Below are 27,541 nucleotides of genomic sequence, written 5' to 3' on the forward strand. Positions count from 1 at the left end.
TAGAGAGTGATCGAGAGTGGAGAGATATAGACAGAGAAATGAGAGAGATATTTATAGAAAGAGGAGAGTTTCTGATTATGGAGAAATCGGCTTCGAACAGCTTAACGAAGGTTAGACAGAGAGATAGAGAATGAGAGAGAGATCGAGATAGAGATAGAGAAAGAAACAGTGAGAGATATATTTATAGATAGTGGAGCGCTTTTCATTGCGAGACTTCCTTCAAGAACTGCAAACCAGTTTGCTGATTTTCTTTGCTACCTCAGATTTTTACTACCAAACACACACATATTTTGACTCCAAAGCTTTCTTCACAAAATTTTTCCTTGACATGTTCCCAGCATCTTTGCCTCGGCTTAAAATTGTACATTCGTGTTCCCATCATTTCAATTGCTTCCTACATGCATAAATTAAATATGACTATCTAGTTTTTTAGTTTGGTTTTCGGATTTTTATTTTTGCAATAATAAATTCAATGCATGCACGACCGAGATGAGCTGCGATGCGACTTTGGCTGATTGCTAAAAATATCATCAACATATTTACTGTCAATTCTTTTATAACCGGCATTGAATTAGTTGTTGGTAAGGTAATCACGCGCTGACAGCTCTGGCGCCATCAATTACCACACCAACAATTTGTGAAAGAGCAGAAATAATAGAAGTGAAATGAAATGTCTCGGCTCTGGCAGTGTGAAAATCGATAGTTATTGAGTTGCCGTCACAGAAAAATGAAGCCGACAGCACCGCAAGCTGCGAAGGTATTGCTTCAATAGTGAGTTAGAAAAATGGCAAGTAAAAGAAAAAAACAAAAATAAACAAAAACACGAACAAAACCGAAAATGTATGAGGAAATCAGAAATATTTGATTTATTTGAGAAAACTTTATTGGTTAGGTTGTCAGGAAGCAAGGCAAACACTCTCCAAGTAGAATAAGTGTGTTGTAAAGAGCACGACGATGAACAGATTTAACGTTGTAAGTGGAAACAAATCTTCAGTTTACCTGTAAACAATTAAACAAAAACAACAAGACCAAGATGAAGAGCAATATTTGGATGAAAAACGATGAGGAAGAAGCGATAAGAACGCTAACGTTATGATAAAAATCAAGAAAAAATCGAAATCAAGAAAAAGATCGAAATCAAGACCTTTAACCATATGATAAAAATGAAGAAAAATGTCAAGATCGTTTAAGAATAAGATCGAAACAAAGTGATCAAAAAACAAAATATCAAAAACGAGATAAGAAATTATCAGTATCAAAGTCATGTTGGCGAACTCAAGATCGAAACTATGATTAAAACTTCATACTAATCTACTTTAAGATATCAATACTAGCGGCAAGATCAAAATCAAAGTAAAGATTGTGTTCTTCGAAGAGCATCATCTAAAAATAAACAAAAACAAGATCGAGTTCGAAATCAAGGTCGTATTTAGGCGAATATTGAAACAAAGTGACCAAATATGAAATAGAAAATTGTCAAAATCAAACTCAACTTTAGCCAAGATCGAAATTATAGTGAAGATCAGAATGAAATTTTTTTTCAGCCAATAATAGAAAGATCAATATCTAAGTAAAGATTGTGTTTATGGAAGAACATCAAGATCAATTTCTTTCTTGAAAAGTAGCAAGAAAAAGATCAAGATCGCATTTAAGAACAAAATAAAAACAACATGATCAAAAACGATGTAAGAAATGATCAAAATCAAACTCAAAATTAGCTATGATCATGATCGCAATAAAACAACGTTTGATAATGGGATTTTAAACTCAAAATCTTACAAAGCAGAAGCTCAAGATCAAGACCTTAAGATAAAACGAGCAGATCATCAATCGAACTAAATAATAAAGCCAAGACAAAGTGAAAGAATTAGTATAAACATATTCGGAAAAGTTCATCAAGGATAGTTGGTGAAAGATCAATATTATATTGTTTAAACTAAAATCTCATGAAAATGAAGAACATCACAATGCCCAAAAAGACAAAGATGAAGATCAGTGTAAAATAAAGTGCGGGGTTTTGATTAGTTCATTAGAGTATTAAAAACCGGAACAAGTTTAAACTAAAGATAAAAACTAACCAACTTACTACTAAGCTTAAAGGGTGGATAGCTGGAGACTACTACAAATTAAAGTTGCTATTAGGTATACGTAGATCAACGAGTCTTTCAACTAAGTTGGCCTGATATCTAACGAATTAGGGGAATATTCTCTATCAAAAGGGTCTTCAGTTAACGGTTGTTGAGTTCTGTATAATACATAAAAGCTACGTTTTGTAAAATTCTTCAGAAATGGGGCAAGTTTCAGCATGATTTTTTTTCTGAAACTAAAAATAAATAGACCCTATAGTGAATGCGAATTTTCGACGATTATAATAAGGCATTACAACAACTATGCATGCAGCAAAGCGAAAGGCACGAAATTTGCAAAACAAAAACAAGAAGTGACAATAAAAGCGAATACATTTTAACAGCGCAACTATATGGCAACCAACTTATATACAGACATATGAAGTTGTAAATCCATAATGCAATTGAAGGAATACAGAGCCGTTGTTGGTGACGCCCAAGGAGGGTAGTATATGCACGAAAAACATAGCTTAGATACCTGTTAACGGTAACAGTATGTATTACAAACACTTTTCAAAAATCCAAAAAAAAAAAAGTGTGAGAATTACTTGTTTGATCGACAAATATCAACGAAAACCAAGCTTAAAGTTTCAACGCCAGGTGGCGCTGAGTTGAAATATTATAATTATTGCTGAAATGATTATTCCAGTAAAAGTTTTAAGTAATGTTATTGGTCTGTTAATCTAAAACTTTTTATTTTTAATTATTTTAAGGAACGCTACACCATTTTGCTGTCAATTTTTTTACTTTATTATAACAATGCGCCTATATGTAGGCAGTGTTGATGAGATTTTATGATTTTGGAGAAATTCTCATTATTCCGCTGTCAAACAAGTCATTTTATTATATCAATGCGCCTGAATGTAGCCAGCAGAGCTGAAATATTTAGCAAAAGTGAGTTCTGACAAAAATTTTCAAGCATAAAATGTTGAAAAATTAACTTACAACCGATTTTCGATTGCATTGGAATATATTTAGAAGAAATCAACACATATATCGATCGTTACAACAATGTTGGTTGCATAGAATTTATTCAGCTCTCAAAGTTTTTATTTTATTATATCAATGCGCCTGAATGTATGCAGCAGAGCTGAAATTTTTATAAAGCAATTTACTGTCTAGAGCTAGCAACAATAACACATCAATTCAAAAAATACTGAAATTTAGTAAAAGTAAGAAGTTCATGGTAAACTTTTAGAGCGTCTTATTTAAATATAAGATATTTTTAACTCAATATAAATATTCTAAATTAAACAAAACCTAGAGTAACAAACTTTGCATGCAATATGTCTTAGGGAAGTGAGTTTCAAGTCAACCTTTTGATAAAAAATTAATTTTTTGAAGAAAAATATCATTATCCGTCTTTAGGTTAGGTTGGGTTAGGTAAATGGGTTGATTACTCTTGAAACCACGAATAAACCCACTTGAATAACTTGAGCTGCTTGTCTGTTGTGATGCCTAAAACATCCAGAATGACTCTCCGGATAAGAACTCCAGATAAAAAATATCGTCACATAACGACAAAAAGCCAGGCACCAGTTTATTGAGGAGGCTAATATCAATTCCAGCCAATTTGCCGGCTTCGTAAAAATATATGGCAACTGAGATGTTTCAAACTAAGTCTGGCGAAAGCTAAATAGTGGAGGAGAAAGTATCTAGATGTTTTTTCTCATCTTCTTCAGTGCAACTTTAATAAGTTTATTGATATTCTAAGGCCACAATTTTGCAAAATTGATTACAAGTAAACTTTTTAATATATATTTTTGATTTATTCCGAGATTCCTTACAAATTAGTTTGAAAAATATTTTGCTTTCACCTTCTAAGACTAGACTTTACTATAGTCTTCAATATTTTTCTTTCACATTTTGAGACTGGACTTCACTATAGTTCTAGAATGTCAAACGAAAATATTTTTCGCTTTTGAAAGCTAATGTTCAAAGCTTGCAAAAAATTTATTAAAAGTAATAATAATGGCAGGTGAAAACAATACAACATCCGCTAAATATTTGCTAAGCTATGCTACGTGTAAAGCCTTGCATAACATCTTCAGCACTACGCCCTCCCCGCTGTTTAGTCAGTGTGCGTGTGTAATGCAAGATCAGCAAAGTATTTTGACTCAACTGCCAATCAATATGAATAGGCTTTATCATGCCGCACAATTGAACTGTAATACACGCACACACTCAACAATATATACCTATATAAAGAGAGTTTGAACTAATTTTGAACAAAAGCCCAAAAATACCTAAGAAGAAGAGATACAAAGGTAACAAAAGGCAATAATGACTAGCTGTGCGCTTAGGTAACCACGGAGAGTTGATAGAAATCTATTTGCTGCTTGCATTAAATGATTTGCTGTTGAGTGGCAGCAGCAGGGGGCTTTCCTGCCGCTATAGGAGCAGGCGTGTTAATGTGATGCAAAATTATTTTTTTGTTGTTTTGCATATCTATATACATATAGACATACATATACAAGGTATGTTATTAATATAACACAACGGAGAATGTAATGCAGTTAAGCACTACGGTGTGATTATTAATTGATCAGCTGATCGGTTTAATTAATGAAATGTGGTGTACGCGCAAAGAGCAAAATTTTTATGTAATTTGGTAAAATTGAATATTAGCCGATAATAAGAAAGTTTTACGGCTGTTAAATGCAATTTAAACTAGTACAAGTATTACATGAACAATGTACTGGCATATACATACATATGTATAGATAAAGGTAGCATATACATACTTCGGCGTTACTTATAATATCTATGTATAAATCTTTTAAATCTTTCGCCGAATAATGCATTTCGATTGCTTTCACAGCATTCCTTCAAATAAACTTTTGCCAATAACCGAATGTAAGTATTCCCGGCTTCGCTGCTTGCGATAAAATGTTCGGTTACACCCGAATTAAGCTTCGTTTCTTGTTTATAAATATTATTTAAAAAGTTAAAAATAAGTTCTTGCATAAATTTTTCATATGCAGTATTATAATTTACTATTTTATTAATTTTTTTCTTTTGTAAAAAATAGTTTTCAAAAATTTAACAAAAATATTTACAAATTTAAAAAAAATATATAATAAAACATATTAAAAAAAAATTGAGAAAAAATATATATTTTAAAAAAATTTAAAAAAAAATTCAAGAAAAATTTATTTAAAAAAATTTATAATTTAAAAAAATATCTAAAAAATTAAAATTATTTTTTTCGAAAATTAAATATTCAATTAAACTGCTAAAATAATATTTAGAAAACCTTTAGAGAAAGTAATAATTAAAAAAATATTAAAAACAAAAACCAAAACAAAAAACTTGAAATTTTTTAATTAAAATATTAAAAAATTAACAATTCTTCTGTTGGAATATTAAATATTTAATTAAACTGTTAAAGTAATAATTAGAAAAACATTAAGGACATTAACAATTAAAAAAATATTAAGAAAAATATTTAAAAAATATATATTTAATAAAAATATTCCAAAAAATAAAAATATTTTTGTGAAGTATTTAAAAAAATATTTGGAAAACATTTAATAATTTAAAAAAATCATTTAGAAAAATATTTAAAAATAATATACATATTCAATGAAACTATTAAAAAAAAATGTTTGTAACTCAGACATTTAATTAATATATTAGAAAAATATATATCGAAAAAGATTAAAAAATTTTATATTATAAAAGAATACAAAAAAAAAATTTTAAATATTGAAAAAAATTTAGTAATTAAAAAAAATATAGAAAAATATTTAATAAAAATAAAATAAAAAATAAAATTAAAAAAAAAAAAAAAATAAATAAAAAAATATAAAGAAAATAAAAAAATCTTTGTTTGAAAAAATTAAATATTTTAATAAAACAAAAAATGTTTGAAAAATATTAAAAAAAAATTAATAATTAAAGAAAAATACTTAAAAAAAAAAACAAGTTTAGAAAAATATTGAAAAAAAAATTATTTAATTAAACAATTCAAAAAAATAAAAATACTTTAGTTTGAAAATTAAATATGGAATTAAAATTATTTTAAAAAATGTTTGAAAAACGTTAATAAAAAACATTTAATAAAAAATTTTAATTATATTTAATTTTTTGAATATTAAAAAATTATAAATTAATTAAAAATAAAAAAATAGTAATAAAAAATTAAAAAAAAAATAAAAATTCTTTTGACTGAAAATTAAATATTTAAATAAAATATATGTATAAAAAAATATTTAGGAAACATTAAAAAATTAATAAACTTTTATAAAAAAAATTTTAAAAATTCAGTTTTTTTTTTAAATTAAATATTTAACATATGTAAAATATTAAAAAAATATAAAATTAAAAATTAAATAAAAAAATACTTAATAAAAAAAAAAAAAAAAATTTGTAATAAATATATTCAAAAAAATTAAAATTCTTTTGTTTGAAATTTAAATTTTATTAATAATACTTTTATGTTTTTAAATCCTAAAGTTACGATTTTCACTCTTTTACAAAACAATATTAAAAAATTCAATGAAGTATAATAAAAACGACTCACCTACTAACCGCAGCGCCTACAGTGGCAAGTTGGTGTCATAAGTCTCGCCAACGGCGCAATCAATCTGAAAGAAGAGCAGTGATGTGGCTTTAGAAAAAACTTTGACAGATTGCTTGCTACCAACAAATATATGTATAACAAAAAATCATTTTCATGCAAATCTCTGCCATTTTGGGCATTTAAAATTCATACAAAACTAACTAAACTTATACTATAACTTGACGCACACACACATATGTACTGCATACAATCATTTCATTAATTTTTTATTGTTTAGTTTTTACACTTTTGGTGCTTTTCGAACAATGGACAGACATTCGCTTAACACTGTAGCAGCACAACAACAATCAAAACAAAAACGCCAGCGTGCAGAGTGCAATTGGCAAATATCTGCTTTGTTTATATGTATCATATGAAAATTGCTTACAAAAACAATTTTAAATAAAAATATTTTGTATGAAAAATTTCAATCAACATTTTTAGTTGTAAAATTTGCTTTAATTTTAACTTTTAGCTAAGGCTAAACTAACTTAAATTGCAAAGGCGGCAATTAATATTTTGTTGCATACATGTAGGTGAGTGCGTATGTGTGTGTGTGTGTGTGTTTGCGTGCTTTATTGTGCATTTATGTATTTTTCGGTTTTTAATTTGCATATTTGCATGCCTTTGTTATGCATATTTTACAGTCTCCTCTTCGTCTTCTTTATTTCTAGCAGGGATTATAATGCCTATTTTGTTCACAATGATACCCACATACATATGTCAGTTAATATCAACTGAACTTAAATTCTTCAATATTTTTACCTCAACGATATTCGATGTAGACGAACAAAATTTTTTTTTTACTTTAGATTTGACTCAGCTAAGAATCTGAAGCAACGAAGTCGGTGGATAGGAGATATGTGCCTAAAGAGAAACTCAACTCTGGGTTTATTCGGCAAAAGCAATTACTAAGCTCCGGCTTCGGTACGTCCAGTGCTTTCAGGCAGTGGATATCAGTTAAGAAGTGGTCCCAGCCATTATACCTCTCCAAAGCGAGTACTAATTTTTGGGGTGCGACCCACTCAATGCTCTCAAATAGCTAACGGAGCTAACCTCAATTATTAAAAAGTTCGTTTGACTATCTCGACCTCAATCTGCAAGCTTCTATATCTCGGATGGTAGTCGCCGATCCGTTAGTTAAGAAATTGAATCATTAATTCGAGCTTCCGACAAAGTTTGATCTTATGCAGATGAAGTGTCAAGTTGTGAAAGCAATCGACGGTGTATCGGCTCTGTTAGTTTTTAAAGGAGTCGGCTGTCTCGACCTCAATCTAGAAGCTTCTATTATTTCGGATGTAGTCCCCGATCCGGAAGTTAAGAAATTGAATGATTCACTTCGATTTCTCGAAAAAGTTTGATCTTATGCAGCTGAAGAGCCGAGTTGTAGAAGCAATTGGCGACGGTCTACACCTCAGTTATTGGGAAGTTAAAGGACTCGGCTGTCTCGACCTCAATCTGCAAGCCTATATATCTTGGATCTGAACCTCCGGTAGACATATGAACAGCTGACTATAAACCGACTAAATTTTTCTCGCGTCTTTGAAGGCTTGAAGCTTGGTTTTAAAACCCTTAAAACTCTGCAATTTTAATGCTTTGGTATTCCGGCTTGCTCTATGTCACAGACAATATGTTAGTCTCCCACGGTGGCTAAGTGCTTGAAGGGTGAAGCTCGGCAACACATTTGTTGAGCCAAAGCTGTCGTAAAACCGAGCATTTTCTTATGAAGAACGAATATTTGTGTACCTTGGCGTTTGTTGTACTCTTTTAGATAACTGTTGGTTATGGAAGGACTATGGATCGTTCACTTTCTATACCTTTCAGTGTCAGGCAGTTATGAAATTTTGATGGATTGCTGCCGGTATTAACTTGCTAGTTGTAGTAAAGATTCAGCTCTAGCTGCCAGTTGTTGTAAACTTTGTTGTATCTATTTATGAAAATAAAAACTTTTAATGCCACTATCTAATGCATTCATTTCCACATTATTGAAAGTCGAAAAAAAATCGAAAGGTACGCTGTCAAGGCAGATCTAATCTGGTGAATCGACAAAACCTTTTGTATCGTTTTTTTTATCGTTTTGAACTTGAACCGACCGTTATTGTTACAATTTCCACAAACACACATAGGCCGGTCTTATGACCGCAACAGCAAGTGATTACAACATTTCAATCGCCACCACGCCGCAACACTTCGAAATCAGAGTTGCGCATCTGCTTCCCCCTCACTTGAGTGCATAAATTCACCACACATGCTGCTTAGCTGCTATGGTGAATATGCAGATCTTAATTACCGGCTGCCGGTCTAACTAAATATTTGCATGCAGACATGCACAAACACACACACACTTATAGAAACACAGCCGACCCACGTTAACACTTTGCCACGAAATTCACCACTTTGCTCAACGTTCAGCTGCACAAGTGAGTTGGCTTCACCGTTGTAGTCTACCACGATCAGCTGCTTATCTGATTAGCCATCTCACTTGTGGTATAAAAACGAATTGCCCGACCAGCGCCAGCCACAGTGAGTGTCGCGTTAATGCAACGTTTGGTGGCACGCAGACACCAACGGCTAAAGGCAATAGTTGGCGAGTGAATGTGACTTATTAAGGCAGTTGGAGTTCAGTGTTGAAGAAAATAATAAAAAATAACAGAAGTCAAAACAAGAAAGTAAACGTTAAGCCACAACAACACTAATGTGTGTTGGATTTAACTGACTAGCTGTTAAAGCAAAAAGTTGTATTTGTAAAAAAAATAGTGCAATTCATGACTAACGAACCATATTTCGAGTGCAACGAAATTTTTGTGAAAAATTTACTTGAAATTTTTGTTGTACACAAAAGCAACAAAAACTAATTTTTTTGTGACAAAAGTTTCCACAGGCAAGGATTTTCCAGCGTCAAAAAATTGTGCAAAAAATTTGCAAAAATGAATTTTCAACTACTTGTGGTAAGAAAACTTATGTAACTGTAAATTTTTAAAATTATTTTGAAAACAGTTTTAGAATGATTTTTTAATTATTTTTGGATATAATATAAATATAAACATATGTGTAAATATAATTATTAATTATTTTGAAAACATTTGTAGAATATTTTAAAATATTTTTGGTAAGAAAACTTATAGATAAAACTGAAAATGTTTCAAAATTATTTTGAAAACATTTTTAGAATGAAGTTTCAACTATTTTTGATAAGAAAATTTATAGTTATAATTTTGAAATTTTCCAAAACTTTTTTAAAAACATTTTAGGATGAATTTTTAGCTGCTTTTGTGTAAGAAAACTTATGGATATAACTTTTAATATTTTTTAAAATATTATTAGAATGAATTTTCAATAATTTTTGGTGAGAAAACTTATTTTTACTTATTTTAACTTATTTTTGAAAATTTTCAAATTACTTTGAAAACATTTTTAGAATGAACTTGCAACTATTTTTGATAAGAAAATTTATAGATATAATTTTGAAAATTTTCAAAACTTTTTTGAAAACATTTTAGAATGAATTTTTAGCTATTTTTATGTAAGAAAACTTTTAAAACATTTTTAGAATCAATTTTTGGTGAGAAAACTTATTTTTGAAAATTTTCAAAATTTTTTTGAAAACATTTGTGGAATGAATTTCCAACTATTTTTGGTAAGGATATTTAAAGATAAAACTGAAAATGTTTCGAAATAATTTTGAAAACATTTTTTGAAAGAGTTTTTATGTGCTTTGATAAGAAAACTTATAGATATGATTTTTAAATTTTCAAAATATTTGTAGAATGAATTTTAACTATTTTGGGTAAGAAAAATTATATAAATAGTTAAGAATATATTTTATTTATTTATTTTTTAATTAGTTTGAAAAATTCGATAACTTTAAAAAATTCAAGTAGGAAAAAAAAGTTAGTTAAAAGGAAAATTAAAAACAAACATAGTTCAAAGAATTTGTATATAAAACATTGGCTTCATCTAGCTAACAATAAAAAGCAGAAATTTCAAAAATTCAAAAATAAATTTATTTTAATTCAGAAATAAATTTATTTTATTCAAAAATAAAATTTTTTTTTTTATTTAAACATTTATTTAAAAAAAAAATAAAATAAAATAACTACCAAAAAAGTAGTAAAAAAATATTTTTTTATAAAAAATTTAAAAATTTGAAAAATGGTTTTAAAAATATTTCAAATCTAATGACATGAAAAAAATATTTTTCACTATTTTTTTGGCAGCTATCTTATTTTTTACAAATAATATATAATTTTTGAAATCATAATATTTGTTTATATAAATTTTATTTGTTATGATTATTTTTAATAATATTTATTAATTTATATATATTTTTAATATAATTTTTTTAATTTATTTAATTTTTTTTTATTTTATATGTACATACATATGTATGTACATTCGCATTTTAAACCCTCCTTAAGACCTAAAAGAAATTAAAAATATACATATATATTATTTTTTTTTGCTTTTCGAAAATTAAATTTAATTTAATTTTTAAAAGTCTCCAAAATTTTAGTTTTTTTATTATTTGTATCTTTTTTTTATTTTGGAATTTTTTTGCACTAATTTTTGAAAAACAAAATTAACTATTTTAAATTTTGCAAGATATGCAAATTTTTATATATATTTTTTTTTTTAATTTTTTGCACCAATTTTTGAAAAAAAAAAATAATAATTTGAAATTTTACAAGATGAACAAATTTTTTATATATATATTTTTTTTAATTTTTTGGACCAATTTTTGAAAAACTATCCACCTCACTCATTGCGTCATTGCGTCAGCACGTGAGTCACATAAAACACGCTCAATGCTTTAATTGTCTTTATGTTCCGCCTGTACTCTGTTAGCTGCATGAGGCTGCGCCATTAAGACATGCAAATTAAGAAGAGAATTAAAAAAGATAAATTAGGAAAATTAAAATTTTAGTTGAAATACATTAGGCGCAAGAGTTATAGGTTTAAAAGTAGAAAATTTGCATTCAAACAATCAGCAGATGCCGTTAATTGGCGCATGCGCCAAAAACTGGCAAGCGGGCGAAGATTTGAGGGGCAGAGCGCAGCGTTGTAACAGTGCCAACCTTAATTGCTCACAAATGTTGCAAGCCATACATCATAATGGATCCGCTGTGGGTGTGCAGGCAGCACCAACAACAACACATGTGAAATGTATGTATGTATGTGTGAAAGTTTGTTTGTTTATGATGTATGTCTGAGCGCACGCCTCCGTTATGCGACGAAAATGCTGCTCTACCGGCTGTGCATCAATAAAAGTAAAAGTCAGCGTGAAAAATTGTGCAAAAGCAAGCAACAGCAACAACAAGCAGGCCGTAGTGGAGCCAAAAAAAAAGCAAAACTAAAAATAAATTTAAGTCAACGCTGAACTCCAGCAGCCAGTTCAGTGCTCCTTGTGTGTAGGCGACACAAACGAACATACAAATATTATAAACACCCAAGTATGTATGCGTGGATGTGTGTGCTTCATAGCAAACATTGCGGACTAATAGCATGTTGCAAGCAGCGGTGAAAAGCAGTCCTAATAAATAAGAAGAAAGTTAGAGCAAAAGAAAGAAATGAACAAATACAAACATATAATTACACCTAAATAAGCCCAAAACAAAAATTAAAGAGAAAAAAGTCTTTGACTAAGCACCATCTACGAAATTAATTGCGCTGCGCTCGGTGTGCACGTACACTTCCGGCATGCGCACAGGCCAACACACATGCGCTTCGCAAGCTGCAAGAAATCTGCTGGCTGTTTTCTCACACAGTCTGCCTCCCTCTCATGCCTTGAAACTTTGCTAGCGGGTGTAACTGTTATAATACTAACTGTGACTAGCCGCTAGCGGCTGTTTGAGTTGCTTTTCTCAAAATAAAAAAAAAATATATATATTTTAAATAAAAAAAACCGTTTTAAATAAAAATCAAATGTAAAAAAATGTGTTTGTAAATAAAAAAACTGTTGTAAATATACGAAATTTTTTTTAATAAAAAAATTATAAAAAATGTTTTAGATAAAAAAAATTATAAAAAATCATAAAAAATGTAAAAACCCAAATTAAAATAAACAAAAAATAAAAACGTAATTCGTTAACTTTTTTAAATAAATTTTTAAAATTTCGTTTTTATTAAAAAAATAATAATAATAAAAAATTCTTAATAAAGAAAGTTTTTTGAAAGGTTTAATCCACTGTGAATGAATTGGAAAAAAAATGCTGCAAGCATATTTACAGAAATTTTATAAATCCAATGTCTGTTTTTTTAATATTAAAAAAATTTAACATTTAGTGAATATAGGAATAGTGCAAAAGTTAAAATATTAAGTTTTTTTAAATCAAATATAAAATAAATTTAAAATTTTTTTTCAAATATAATAGATTATAAATTTTTTTAACATGAAAAGAAAAAATAAAATAATTTATTGGTTAAGAAATTAAAAAAAAAAAATTTAGAAAGCACATATAGAAAATATAGGAATATTTCAAAAGTTCAAATATTAAATTTTTTTAAACAAAATAAAATGAAAAAATTTCAAATTGTATATCAAATGTACAAAAAATATTTTTTTTATTATGAAAAAAAAAATTTAAAAAATTGACTGATAAAAAAATTAAAAATTTTAATAAATTCAAGATAAGTTAAAATTTGAAAAATATTCGAAATTTATTATCCTTACAAATCTAAAATTTTAGAAATTTATAAAAAAAAAATTTATCGAAATTTATTATTTTTACAAAATTTAAAATTTAAAAATTTATTAAATAAAAATATAAATAAATTTTCTAATAATAAAAATAAATATTTATTAAATTTTTATATTTATATTAAAAATTAATAAATTTTTACATTAAAAATTTGTATAATAAAAATTAATAAATTTTAGAAATTTATAAAAAAAAATATAAAAAAATCAAATTTATCGAAATTTATTATTTTCGCAAGCTCAAAATTTGTTTTTTTGAAATAAAAATTAAAAAAAAAAACAATAAATAAATTTTCTAATGATAAAATGTATATGTTATGATTTTTTTATTAGAAATTAATTTCGAAACTTATTATCCATACAAAATCAAAATTTTTATTTTTTTTAAATAAAATTAAAAAAAAACATATATAAATAAATTTTCTAATAGTAAAAAATAAATATTTAGTAAATTAAAAAAATTAAAAAGAAAATATAAATAAATTAAAAGAAGAAAATAAAAAAATTAAAAAAAAATAAAAAAAATATTTAAAAAATAAAAATAAAAATATAAAAAAAAATTATTAAAAAAAAAAAAAATAAAAAATTATTTAAAAAAATTAAAAATGTATGATATTTAAAAAATTATTGATTTCAATATTACAAAAAAAATAGAAATAAAAAATATTATAAAAACAATACAAACATACAAAACCAACAATACAATTTTTTTTCGCAAAAAAACAATATTTTACAAAAAATTTCTTAAGATGAAACATAAATATTTAAGAAAATCACACTTACAACGGCAAAGCGTTTTTTTTTTGTTCAATGTAAAAACCAGAACCAGAAGTATTGAACTTAAGTATAAATTATAATAGAAACCGCTAAATTATTTAATTGGTTTCTAAATTCTTAAATAAACAATACTGTACATGAAAAAAGGCAATTGTTTTTAGAAAAATAAATAACTGATTATGTTTTTTTTTTTTTTGAAAATTCAATACTTATGAACTTTATATGTGAAAATGAATATATGCTTAGTGTGAGGATATAAAATCTGGACTCATTAGATTTCATTATCAGTTATTATTATTATTTTTGTCATTATTTGGTGATATCACAGAGTTACATTTTTTATTTTTTCGAAAAAGTTTTGAAATTTTTATATAAGAAATAAATCTCATATTAAAGCATTTACCAAATTTTTTTTTTGTAAATTTAACCAGAAATTTAATAAATTTCATGCCATGACTTGCTACTGATAATAGTATTTCATTTTTATAAAACTATAAAAGGCATGTGTCTTGGCTATACTCGATTTGGCTAGTAGCATACATTTAGGGTCAAGTTGCAAAACGAAAGTCGAAAAACGAAAACCAATGAAAGCAAAGCCTTATTAATTTATATAAAAAATAAAAAAAATTATAATTTATATATAAAAATTATTTGGTATAAAAATTGTTTCAAATAAGATCCAATTAACACTTTAATCGCTTTTTCATTTAATTTTATTATTTTCATTATTTTTTATGACTTTTTGGCACAAGTTCAGTTAGTCCGAAAAATTACAAAACGCTTTGCATTTCACACTTGCAATGCCCTCGACCAAGTACATTAATTACACGAAAAACCAAGCGAGCAAATAAACAGCCGCCTAACGCACAATTGACCGAGTCGGCTTTCTTGGCTGGGTCGGTGTGCTCATTTACACACACGCACACGCACGCAGAGAGCACACATTAGCGCAGTTTACACTTGACATTGAGCTCATCGCTGTTGGCCTGATTGCTCAATGCAAGCGACAATAAAATTTTAAATGCTATAAATAGTACAACAATGATAAAAAAAACAACAACAACAAAGGCGAAGCAATTATAATAACTATTGTTTGCTATTTTAGTGTAAAAAGTAGCACAACAGCAAAGGTTAAAAAAAAACAATAATATAAAAAAAATACAAAAAAAAAAAATAGTATTCAAAAATATTAAAACAAATTTTAAAATAATAATAATATATTACAAAAAAATTTTAAATAATAATAGTTCATCATAAATTACCTGCACAAAAAAGTGGTTATTTGTCTAGTATTTCTTCTGAAGCGCATTGTCCAAAAAGTCCATACAAACACAAGACAAGTTCAAAGCACAATACGCACAGACCACTGAGATCAGCAACAAAAGCGCGCAAAGTAACAACAAAAAGTTGATGAAAAGTGGCATAAGGCAACAATTACCTTAAACATAAATTTATGCATAAATACATACAAACACGCAGCGATTGCATGCCGCATAGTGCTAATGGGGCGCTACTAATGAGGGCGTTTGACTTTCATTACTTTATTAAGCGACCGCAATGAATGATTTTAAAGAAGCGATAACGTGCTAATAATTAGCTGTTTTTCGAATAAGTATTGAACTATTCGTTTTTAACAATATTGTGAAAAAAAAAATTTAAATTATAAATATTGTTTTTGTTTTTTTTATTATACAATTAATTTTACAATTTACAAATTTTTTTTTGCTATTTTAAACCAGACTATTTTATTTTTTTTTTAATATTTTTACATTTTTTTATTTAATATTTTCGATTTTTTTAACTTTATTTTCAAAAAATTTAAAAAATTTCATTCATTTTATTACCTCATTTTTATTTAAATATTTTTAGCTTTTTCATTACGATATTTATAATTTAACAAAATTTTTTTCTTTTTAATTCAAACCTAAATATGCCATTTTTAATTTTTTTTTGAGAATATGAAACTTTCTCAATTTTTGTTATATGATAATAAATAAGTTTTAATTTTTTTTAACATTTTTAAATTTTTTTTAATATTTTTAAATTTGAATTTTTTTATTTAATATTTTTGATTTTTTTTCAACTTTATTTTTTTAATTTTAAATTTTTATTAATTTTTCTTACCTTATTTAAATATTTTTAAGTTTTTTTTAGAATATAAACTTTCTTAATTTTTGTAATATGATAATAAATAAATCTTAATTTTTTTAACATTTTTAATGTTTTTAAATATTTAAAATTTTTTTTTAATTTTTTGAGAATATAAAAATATATGTTTAAACAAACATATTTTGAAACTTTTACAAATTATTATATAAAAAAAAATTTGAAAAATTTAAAAAACTCTTGAAAATTTAATTGCAATTAGTTTTTCAAGTTTTCGTTTTGTGATTTTTTATTTGTATGTTTAAATTTTTTTAAATATTATTTCTGGTTTTTAAAAATTTTTAAATTAGATTTTATTAAGCTTTTTATTTTCAATTTTTTTAAATAATTTTTTTTAGTTTTTATAACTTTTAATTTTTAAAAAATTAGTAAAAGCAATTTAATAAAAAAAATTTTATATAATTAATAAAAATTAGGCTACGAAATTTTCGAGATAATTTTTTTTAAATCTTTAAAAAATAATAATTTGTAAAAAAATATTTATCACAATTTAAAAATTCTTTTTTTAGATTTAAATAAATGCATTTATTGATTTCAAAGTAAAATTTTTTTAAGCACAGTTTTAGATTTTTTAAATTTTAAATTTTTGTTATTGGAAATTTTTAAATTCAGATTTTGTCAAAGATTAATTTTAATTTCGTTTAACTGTTTTTTTCTTCGTATAATATAAAAAAAATTAAATACTAATACTAATATTAATAAAATTAAAAAAGAATAAAAAGATCGGACAGTTTTATAATTTTTTTAAATATAATTTTTGTTATTAGAAATTTTTAAATTGAGCTTTTATCGATTACTTAATTTAAAATTTTTAAACTATTTTTTTATGTTATATTTTTTTAAATAAGCAACAATTTTTAAATTTAAAAAATTATAAAAATCTATTTTATTTTATTTCAAAATATTTAGTTATATTTTTAGAAATTTTTCAATTTAGATGATATCCCTTTTTTAATTTTTAATTTTTAAATTTTTTGATAAACTCTAAAATTAAACTGAAGTACAAATTCATTAGCTGTAATTAAAAAAAAATATTTAACGCAATTTTTTCTAGATTTAAATTTGAAAAAACTTTTTAAATTACGGTAATTTTTAATAATCTTTCATATATTTTCATAATGGACATCTATCATGCAAAGATTTTAGGAATTTAGATTTTTAAAATTTTATGTTTAAGGTAAACAACGTTTCATAGTTTGAGAAAAATTAAAAAAATATTTATCGCAAGACTCATAATATTTTTCTTGCTTATTCAACATTTTCGCAAGTAATATTTGTTTTCGTTGTTTTTGCAAATTTAATTTATTGCCACAAGCAGCTCGCAATGCGTTTCAACAACATTTACACTTCAGCAAAATCCCGTATCGCTTCAAGTTTGTTGCTTAAGTCTTTTGTTTTACTTCTTTTTCCGTCACTCAGTTTTCATTTTATTTTTTTTATATTTTTTTTTCAAATACACATTTGGCGAAAGCGTGCGATGCGTCTTTCATTAGACAAGTGCAAGTTGTTCAACATGAAATTTACGGAAAAATGCGAAATTGTGGTGTGATGCAATGCTGCGCAAACAAGTACGCACCAACACATTGCCACAACAATAAACGTAAAGCCGTTATTATTGCTGGACTATAATTAGTGGCAAATTTAAATGAGAAAATTATGATGTTTCTTCCTAAAAATTTGGAGTTTTTAATTAGTAATGAAATTTTAATAAGTAAAAAGCTAATTTAGACAAAATTAATTTTATTATACAAAAAATGTATAAGAAATATATAATATAAATTATAAAAAAAAAAAAAAATTGAAAAATTCAAACAGTTACTAGAAAAAATAGCTTAAGGTAAATATATTAGAATTTTTAATTTTTAAAAATTAGTTTTCAAATATTAAAAATCAAATTCCAAAATAGCAGATTTTTCAAGTGAATATTTTAAGTTTTTGACATGGTTTTTACTATTTTTATTTTATATTTATTGAAAGTTTTAAAAACGAAAAGAAGCTAAATTTCACAAATGTACAGCTAAAGGTCAATCCGTTTGCTTATTATATGTTACTTGCTTATTATTATTTTAATGATATAAAATTGTACTATATATTTTTGAAAAAAATTTTAAGAATTAAGAAAAAATATATTTTTGAAATTTTTTTAAGAATTAAAAAAATATATATTTTCAAAAATAAATAGCTAAAGGTCACTCAAATTGAATGCTATATGCTTTGTTGCGATTTTTTTTATATTATTTTTTCAACATACAATTTCATGAAATTTAAAAAAAAAATCAAAAATAGTTTAAAGCCATTTCCATTGCATAATAATGTGCTTTGTTATATTTAGTTTATATTTCTGAAAAAAAAAAAATTTATAACATATACATACATATAGTATTTTTTGGCAATTTTTAAATTTTTTTTAACTAAAAAAAAAACATTAATTATTAATTCAAAAATTGTTGAAAGCTATTCCAATTGCATATTGAATGTTTCTGTTGTTTGTTGCTATCATACATATATCTGTAATAAAATTGTGTTGCATTTCTTTTGTAGTTTTTACAATTTTTTTTTCAAAACTAAAAAAAAAAATAAAAAATTCAAAAATAGTTGAAGGTAATTTCAAATGCATATTTAATATTTCTTCTGTGTGTTTCTATTATATTTCTGAAATAAAACTAATTTTTAAAAACTTTTTCCTCAAAATTCAAAAAAAAAAATCCAAAATAGTTGAAGTACAGTCCAATTGCATATTTAATGTTTTTGAAAAAGAAGTTTTAGAAATTATCAAAAAAAAAATTATGTGTCTTATATTTCTGAAATAAAATTTTATTATATATTTTGTAATTTTTAAAATAATTTTTTTTAATTTTTTTTTTAAAACTAATTCAAAAATTGTTCCAGGTCATTCCAATTGCATATTGAATGTTTCTGTTTCTGTTTTTTACTATTATATTACTGAAATAATTTTTTTGTAATTTTTAAAATATTTTTTTTTTAATTTTTTTTTTCAAAATTAATTCAAAAATTTTTGAAAGTCATTCCAATTGCATATTGAATGTTTCTGTTGTTGTTTTTTACTATTATATTACTGAAATAAAATTTTATTATATTTTTTAAATTTTTTTTCAAAACTAAAAAAAAAATGTATCCAAAAATACGTGAAGGTCATGCCAATTGCATATTTAATATTTTATATGATAATAATGATAATGATTTGCCGCTGTACTACTTTGTACACAATATAAACTACTTTCAGTGACATCTTTCAAGTTCGTTGCTTAAGTCTTTTGTTAGCTGAACTAGAGCAGCAAAAGCGAATGAACTGGCGGCTGCTGCGCGACAATGCTGACAATGCTGGCACACATACATACATATTTGTTTCTGGATATGTGTATTAATATTTAGTTGGATTATCAACAAAAACCAAATACATTGCCCTGTTGCGCTCGTTGACTTTGTTTGGCATATTTTAATATAATTTTTTGTATTTTCTGCTGTTGTTATCTACCACCTTTGTCGCTTTGTTGCTGATGCATTGTCTCTGCAGCGCATTAGCGTCTATTTGTTACAGACGCTTTCAACACTGCAGCTAGTTTACATATGAATATCAAGAAATACAAATGTACATATGTACATACATGCATATATATTTCTTAATATATTGCTCCATTTGTTGTTGTTTATGCGACTTGTTTTTCCACACTTCTACAAAACGTTAAGCTTATTATTTTTAATTTGTTGGCATTTTTTTTTGCAATCACGCTTGCAATTGCAAATCTCATATTCATCTTTCACACGCTCCAACAATTGCTTACTCACCGGCGCTGCGTACGTTTCGCTTGCGGCAAGCGTGGCATAGAAAAATACTTTAGCGCACATGCAGACAGACCTATCGAGGTGTACGGCAAACTGCAATCTGAAAGAATGCGCTTGGCGTTCGCACATGTGCCGTTAAATAAATGCGCGCATGTGTGTGTGTGTGTGTCTGCAAGCATTGACGAGTGGGAAGCCATTTATTGCAACAATTTATTTATGCTAGTATGCATTTATTGCTTTTATTGTTTAAACAATTTGTTGCGGTTTCTATGATTGACATATTTCTCTGCTTATTGTTGCATCTAATTTGAGTGAATGTCCGTTTGCGTCACATTTCTTGACAACAAAAGTAAAAGTTGCAAGGCGGAATTGTGGGAAAAGAAGCAGAAAAGTATTTAAAAGCGGCATTGTTGCATAAGAACCAATTAATTGCAGTAATAGTGGCGTATTTATTGATGCAAGAAGGGGAGTGGCTGATAAATGTGAGAACTAAGGTAGCATTCATCTCGTTGTACCTTAGTTCTCATACTTATTAATGTCAGATCAAGCAGTCGACAAACTGGTTTAGAAAAATTTGAATAAAATTTACGATAAATAGTAGAAAAAGTACCGTTAGCGCACAACAGTGGACGCTGTTATAGATGACTTTTGTGACTACGATTAATTACTAAGAAAAAATTAATATTTTTAAATTAAAATTTTAATTAAAAAAATATATAAAACAAAAATTATGAAAAAATATACATATGTATATATTAAAAAAACTAAAAAAAAAAAAATAAAAAAAAACAATTATAAAAAAATATACAATTTTAAAATTAAATTGAAAAAATTGCAAAATTATACAATTTTATCAAAAAACATTTTTTCAAAAATATTAAAATTTTTAAAATTTAGTTTTATAATAAAAATTTGTTTTTTCAAAAATTCTTTACTAAATAAATTTTATTATAATTTTTTTTTATCGAAAACATTTAAACTTTTTAAGTAAATATTTAAAAATCGACTTATGTTTAAATACTTGTCGACTTCTTAAAACTTATTCCTAATCACACTAGAGGCTATGCTTTCAATTGACAAGTGGTTCATTTGATCTTCGCCAAAATTAAACATCTCGTTCTAAGCAAAACAAAGCAGACTTGGGCCTTGGCCGCAATTCTAAGCCGACAGTTACTAATGTCAACAGACTAAACATAGCAAAAATGTGGAGAAGTACATATGTACATAAATATACTCAAATGCGTGGTAGTAAGTGCAGGGGCCGTAAAAGATTTTTTGGAAGTTAATTTTTTAATAATTTTATAAAATTTAAAATTTTGCAGCCAAAAATGGAAGAAAATTAAGAAAAAAAATAGTTTAGGGTTAATAAAAAAAGCTGGATAACTAAATAATATTAGTAAAAATTTAAATAACAAAAAACAAAATTTTTTACAAATCCCGAAAATATCGGGACCCCAAAAGCTCAATGCTGAAATTTCGGGATCTAAAATAAATTGTAAAAGAAGCGACATTATTATGATACTACGAAAAATCAATGCCTCAGCTTCGAAAAGTGAATTTCGGAGCAATAAACCATAATAAATTACATAATGTAGTATACAAAAGAAAGTTTTACAGGAATCCCGAAATTACGGGTTCCTGAAATTTTGTGAAATTTTATACTGTACTTTTAATAAATCTTATTTAATCACATAATCTAGAAGATAACAACGAATTTTACGTGCATCCCGAAATTACTGGATCCCGAAACTCCTATCCATAAGTTTTTTTATAGATTTTGTGCATAATAATACATACTAATACATTGAAATACATACCTATATGTATGTATGTATGTTAATCAAATTGAAATAAACGGAATGAACTCAATCCCGAAATATAGGGTCTCAAATATTTTATAGTCATTTGAGAGCATTTAACTTTAATTAATCGCATAATGTAAACAACAGGAAATTTTACACGAGTCCCGAAATTACGGGATCCTGAAACTTAGATCCCGAAATTTCAGGATGTGTAAAGAATAATAAATAACGCAATTTAAAAGATTTTGGTTAATATATACGAGATAGATAGAAATATATAACAGTAAAATTGAAAGCCCATATGAAAATACTTGATACCGTGCTTTCGGGGTTAGAAGGGTTTTTGGTGCAATGAGCTGCATTATAACAGATATGAGAATTGTTCCTTATAATAATTATTGCTCTTAAGCCTTTTAAAGCTACACAACTGTTAATTAAAAGTTAGAGTTACTATCTCTAGAAAAAGCTAAGGCCATGGACATAATGGATTGGAGGTTTGCTGCGATTGCTTTTATTTTAAATACTTCAAAAATATGGCAAAGTGTGTCATCATAAAAAATGTATTTAAATTGCTTTAAAAATTTCACTTGCAACACTATGCCAACTTAAGTAAACATATGCGCGTTCGCATCTTCAGCGCAGAGCAGGAAGTCAGTTGGCTGACAAAACAAACAAAGCCGCACGTATGGTACATGCCGACTATTATCTATTTAGATGTGTGTATACTGTATGTGTTTGTATGCGGATATATGCAGAAATGTTTGCTCTTAGCCAGTTAGCCAAAATTGTTACAACATTATTGGTTGTGGCATCTTTGGGGTGGCAGGTAGTTTGCCAGCTAGACAGCTGGCGGCAGCAACAGCAAAAGCAACATTTTGTTGGTTTTTTGTTGTTGGATTGGCGGCGTGTTCAACAAGTGATCTTTGGCTTTTATGGCGCTTTTCCTGTTTGCCATCCAAATCTCATAGTGTCACGTATGTATGTTTTGCACGTACATATGTATGTGTGTGAGTGTGTTATGGTCTTTTAAACTACCGCCACTCGTTATGACAATGATTGCCGATAATATGTTTCTGATTGCATTATTATTATGCCATTTTTTTCTTACGCTTTTAACCTGTGGTGCCCTGCCGCTTATGTAAAAGAGATTGTCAATTGTGAACGAAAATATTCCAAGTAGTGCAAAAATTTAATTTCTGGCCAAATTTGAGGTTAGTAGTTCATATGGTAATGGAAAAAAATTGTTCCTAAAAAGCAACACGAAAAACAAAGTTTTGTTTGATGTATTTTTTTCTAAAAAATTTTGAAAATGTTTTTTTATTTTTTTTTTTTTAACTTTTAAATACTTTTATAAATTAGTTTAAATATTATTTAAATAGCAAAATTTTTGAAAATTTATCTTATGTTTTTTTTCGAAAAATGGTTTGCTACAGTAAAAATTTTTATTATGATAAATTTTTCGAAAAATAGTAAAAAAATTTGAAAATTTGTTTTATGAAAAAAAATGTTCAAAACGAAGAGCAAGTATTTGTTATTTTTTTTTCAAAATTTTGTTTTACGATTTTTTTTTTATAATTTTTGGTTTTTGTTTGAAAAGTTTTGTAAATTTTTTTTATTTTTTTTGATAAATTTTTAAAATTTTTTCAATGACCTTTTTCCAAAACTTTTTGTTATGCAGTCTTTTATTATTTTATGAATTTCTTTCGAAAAATTTTTCCCTAACAAAACTTTTGAAAAATAGTTTGCCACAGTAAAAATTTTGAAAATTTATTTTATTATTATTTTTTTCGAAAAATAGTAAAAAATTTGAAAATTTGTTTTATGAAAAAATATTGTTCAAAATGAAAAGCAAGTATTTGTACCTACTTTTTTCCAAAATTTTGTTTTTTGAATTTTTTTTATTATTTCATGAATTTCTTGTAATTTTTGTTTTATTCTTTTTTTCGAAAAATTTTTGAAATTTTTGTCAATGATCTTTTTCCAAAATTTTTTGTTATGCAGTTTTTTATTATTTTATGAATTTCTTTCGAAAAATGTTTCCCTAACAAAATTTTTGAAAATTTATTTTATGAATTTTTTTCAAAAAATATTTTTTCATAGTAAAAATTTTAAAACTTTTTTGATGTTTTTATTTTGAAAAAGTTTTGAAATTTTTTTTTGCATTTAACGAAATTTTTTTACGATTTTGTTTCAGAACATGTTTGCCAAAGTAAAATTTTTAAAAATTTCTTTTATAATTTTTTTTTTTTTTAAATTTTGGAATTTATTTATGAAACTTTTTTTTATAGCTTAAAAAAATATATGTATGTATATATTTTATAAAACAAACTTAGGGTTTAACTTTTTTTTTCAAAAAAATTTTGCCATAGCATAGTTTGTGAAAATATTTTTCATAATTTTTTTTTTTTGATAAATTTTTATCGGTGAAATTTTTGAAAGTTTTTTCCGTCCATATTCAGAAATAAAAGTTGAAATTCTGATATCACTTGTATTAAAGCTTTTTGCTTAGAGTATATATTGAGAAGATGGGTTAGCATTAGTGCGCAGAAATTTTATTCCTTGAGTCAGCAGATTTCATGTTTGAAACTTTAACTCGCCTAAGCAAGTTTTACACGATTCATAAAATTTTTGTTGTCTATGTGTTATAACAAATTTCCCTACTTCCATTTCAGATAACGCTATTCGTAGCATTGCTATTTGCAAGTACGCCTATAGATGGCGCTAAGAATGGAAAATCGAAGGCTACAAATACAACACTAACAACCACTATAGCGAACGATGAAAGCAAAGCAGTCTTGACGGACAATCTCAGCAGTGACAGCACGATCAACAACGCCACAAAATTCAACGAAAAGGCAAGCTATCCGAAGAAAGTGCACTCGCTGAAAAAGCGCCCCACGAAAACACCGACAAGCTATGTCACCGCCTCGGCAATGCAGAATTCGAAAAACAAACGCAAGAAAGTGACCGATGTAACGGCCGCTTTCAAGGATTTGCCAGCAGACGACCTCGAATTCATTAAGGAGCTGGACAAGCAGTTCCAATTGCATGGTGAAAAGATCAAAATTAAAGTGGAACACGATAACAGCACTGAGTCGGGGAAACAGAACAGCAAGCGCACCATCGACGGCGAGTTGGGGTAAGTGAACGTGTTATAAAATTATACATTGATATTATTAAAATTTTTACACACTTGCAGCTATGGCGCATACCCAGCACACAATGGCTACCAGTACGAACGCCCCAAATTCACGTTCTATCCCTACTCTCAGCAGAATATACCAGCTGACGCGCCTGGCTACTATCCACCTAAGACAGATGTCAGCATCGAACCCTCCTACTCCTACGAGTTACAACCGCAAAGCTATGTGCAAGAGCAGAAACATGGCGCACAGCAGCCATCAGAAGTGCTTGATGTGCCAAAGCATGGCGCGCATGGTGCGCATGGCGGCTATGAGGAGCCGGTAATTGTTCTGCGTATACCCGGACCAACGAAGTATGCCTCACACTTGCAAACGCTGCTGCAGCAGTATTTGGAGATACGCGCCGCGCAATATCTACGCATCTTAGAAGAGAATGAGCTGCACAAGCAGCAGCAGCAACATGCGCAGCAACATTCGGCACAGCAGCACCAGCAAGAACATTTATTGCAACAAGAACATATACTGCAGCAACAACAACAGCAGCAACAGCACGAGCAACAGGCGCACTTTTATGAACAACAAGCGCAACTACAGCATGGCGGCGCACCAGCGCACGCCTACGCCGAACCCACACTCGAACTGCAACCACCGGCGCATGAACAGCATGCCGCACAGCATGCACCAGCTGTCAATGAGGAACACGGTTATTCGCCGGAAGTGACGTACGCGCATCAGCTAGCGCCCACGCCACAAGCGGTCGCCTACCCGGAAATCGACGAAATCTATCAAGGCTACAAGGGTAAACTACACGCACCGCAGGCAACGCTGCAGCAACAACAACAACACCATGAGCAACAACAGCAACAGCAAGTGGAGTACGCACCGCAGCAGCACGAAGAAGCGCCAGAGCCACAACAACAGCTGCAACATGGCCAACAATATTACGTGCAAACCGCGCCGCCATCCGCCATTCAGCAATTTTATTACACGCCGAGCACGCATGGCACTCATCACTACCAGAATGTGTACTTCATGGCAATCGCACCACAAAGCGGCTATGCGACGACGCATGCCGCGCACGCTGCTGCGCTACAACACCAGCCCATCTATGTGCAGGAGGAAGAGCAAGAATTGCAACAGCAACACCACCAACACGAAGAAGCGCCACATGAGCTAGCTGCCGCAGCGCATGTTGAGAATAATCCACGTCAAACGCACACAAAAGTGATTTACACGCAAAACAGCGAGAAAGGCGCCGCCGACTACACCGGCAGTTATGCGTTGCCGTCATTGCGTCCATACGAGCGTCACGCAGCCGCTTACCACCACCAGCAGCAATTGCAAGAACAACTGTTGCATGAACACCAACAACAGCAGCAGCATGAGCAATTGGAGCAGCCGCAACAATTCGACTATGACGCACCACTGACGCATGCGGCCTCAGAGCATGAGCATGAGCAACAGCGTTCGGCCGCAATCAAACCGCAGCCGTTCAACTATCATGCGCATGGCGCCAAGGCGTTGCGGCGCGTCAATCGTAAGCGTGGCGCGCCTGCGCTGAAAACGACCACCGCTGCCACAACCGATGTGCAGGAGGATGAGCATTTGCAGAAAATACGCAAATACGTGCGCGAAAATTTGGGCGCTCAGATGAGTACGGCGGTGGAGTTTAAGACAACGGCGTTGGTGAAGAGTTAAGTGGCGCTTTCTAAGACGCATGCGCCTTGAACTATGCTTAGCAAACACAAGTGAACAAGTGAAACACCTGCAATGATAAACTGACCCTTGCGCCTTGAACTATGCTTAGCAAACGCAAGTGAACAAGTGAAACACTTGCAATAATAAACTGTTTGTTAAACATTTTCGTTTTATTTTTCAAGCGTATCTAACAATTTCGGTATTTTTCTAACTCCAAAATGCTATATTTCTTTAATTCGAAAAGAAAAAACAAGTTTTTGCGAGTATCTTAATATTCTCTAAATCTATCTCCATCTATATCTTTGTGTGCTTTCTACAATTTTTTTAATAGTTTAAGTTTTTGTGAAAATGATCGACTTTAAAAATTCAAATCATGTCTTCATTAAAATCATAAGTGTAAATTTTAAGTTAATTGTATTTGCGTTTGTAAATCATTTAATTTCATTTATGCACAAGAATTATAAATCAAAAATCAATCAATTTTGCCAAAATTAAAAAAAAATTAAATTCAAAAACAAATGTTAATGAAAATTTAATATTTTTTTTTTGAATTTTTTAAAAGAAAAAAAATTATTTTTTCAAAATTTCAAAAAATTATTTTTTTAATTTTTTAAATTTCCAAACTTTTTTTTTTAATTTTTTCAAATTAATCTTTTTTTTTGAAACTTGAAAAAATTAAAAAAAAATTTTTGAAATTTAAAAAATCGAGTAATGTGACTGGAGTTTTAAAAAAATGTGCTCTTCCGATCTTTTAACTAAAAAGT

General features: G+C 27.8%; 1 protein-coding gene across 1 annotated transcript; it reads left to right on the forward strand.

Annotated features, from left to right (window-relative positions):
- The first annotated feature begins 727 nt into the window (after positions 1 to 727).
- On the forward strand, positions 728 to 26,963 carry LOC120774685 (putative uncharacterized protein DDB_G0271606). The gene is made up of 3 exons (XM_040104415.1): positions 728 to 757; positions 24,609 to 25,075; positions 25,136 to 26,963. The coding sequence occupies exons 1-3, from the start codon at positions 728 to 730 to the stop codon at positions 26,775 to 26,777; spliced, it is 2,139 nt and encodes a 712-aa protein (XP_039960349.1). The 3' UTR covers positions 26,778 to 26,963.
- The last annotated feature ends 578 nt before the right edge of the window (positions 26,964 to 27,541 follow it).

Source organism: Bactrocera tryoni, chromosome 4, assembly GCF_016617805.1.
Source record: "Bactrocera tryoni isolate S06 chromosome 4, CSIRO_BtryS06_freeze2, whole genome shotgun sequence".
Lineage (NCBI taxonomy): Eukaryota > Metazoa > Arthropoda > Insecta > Diptera > Tephritidae > Bactrocera > Bactrocera tryoni.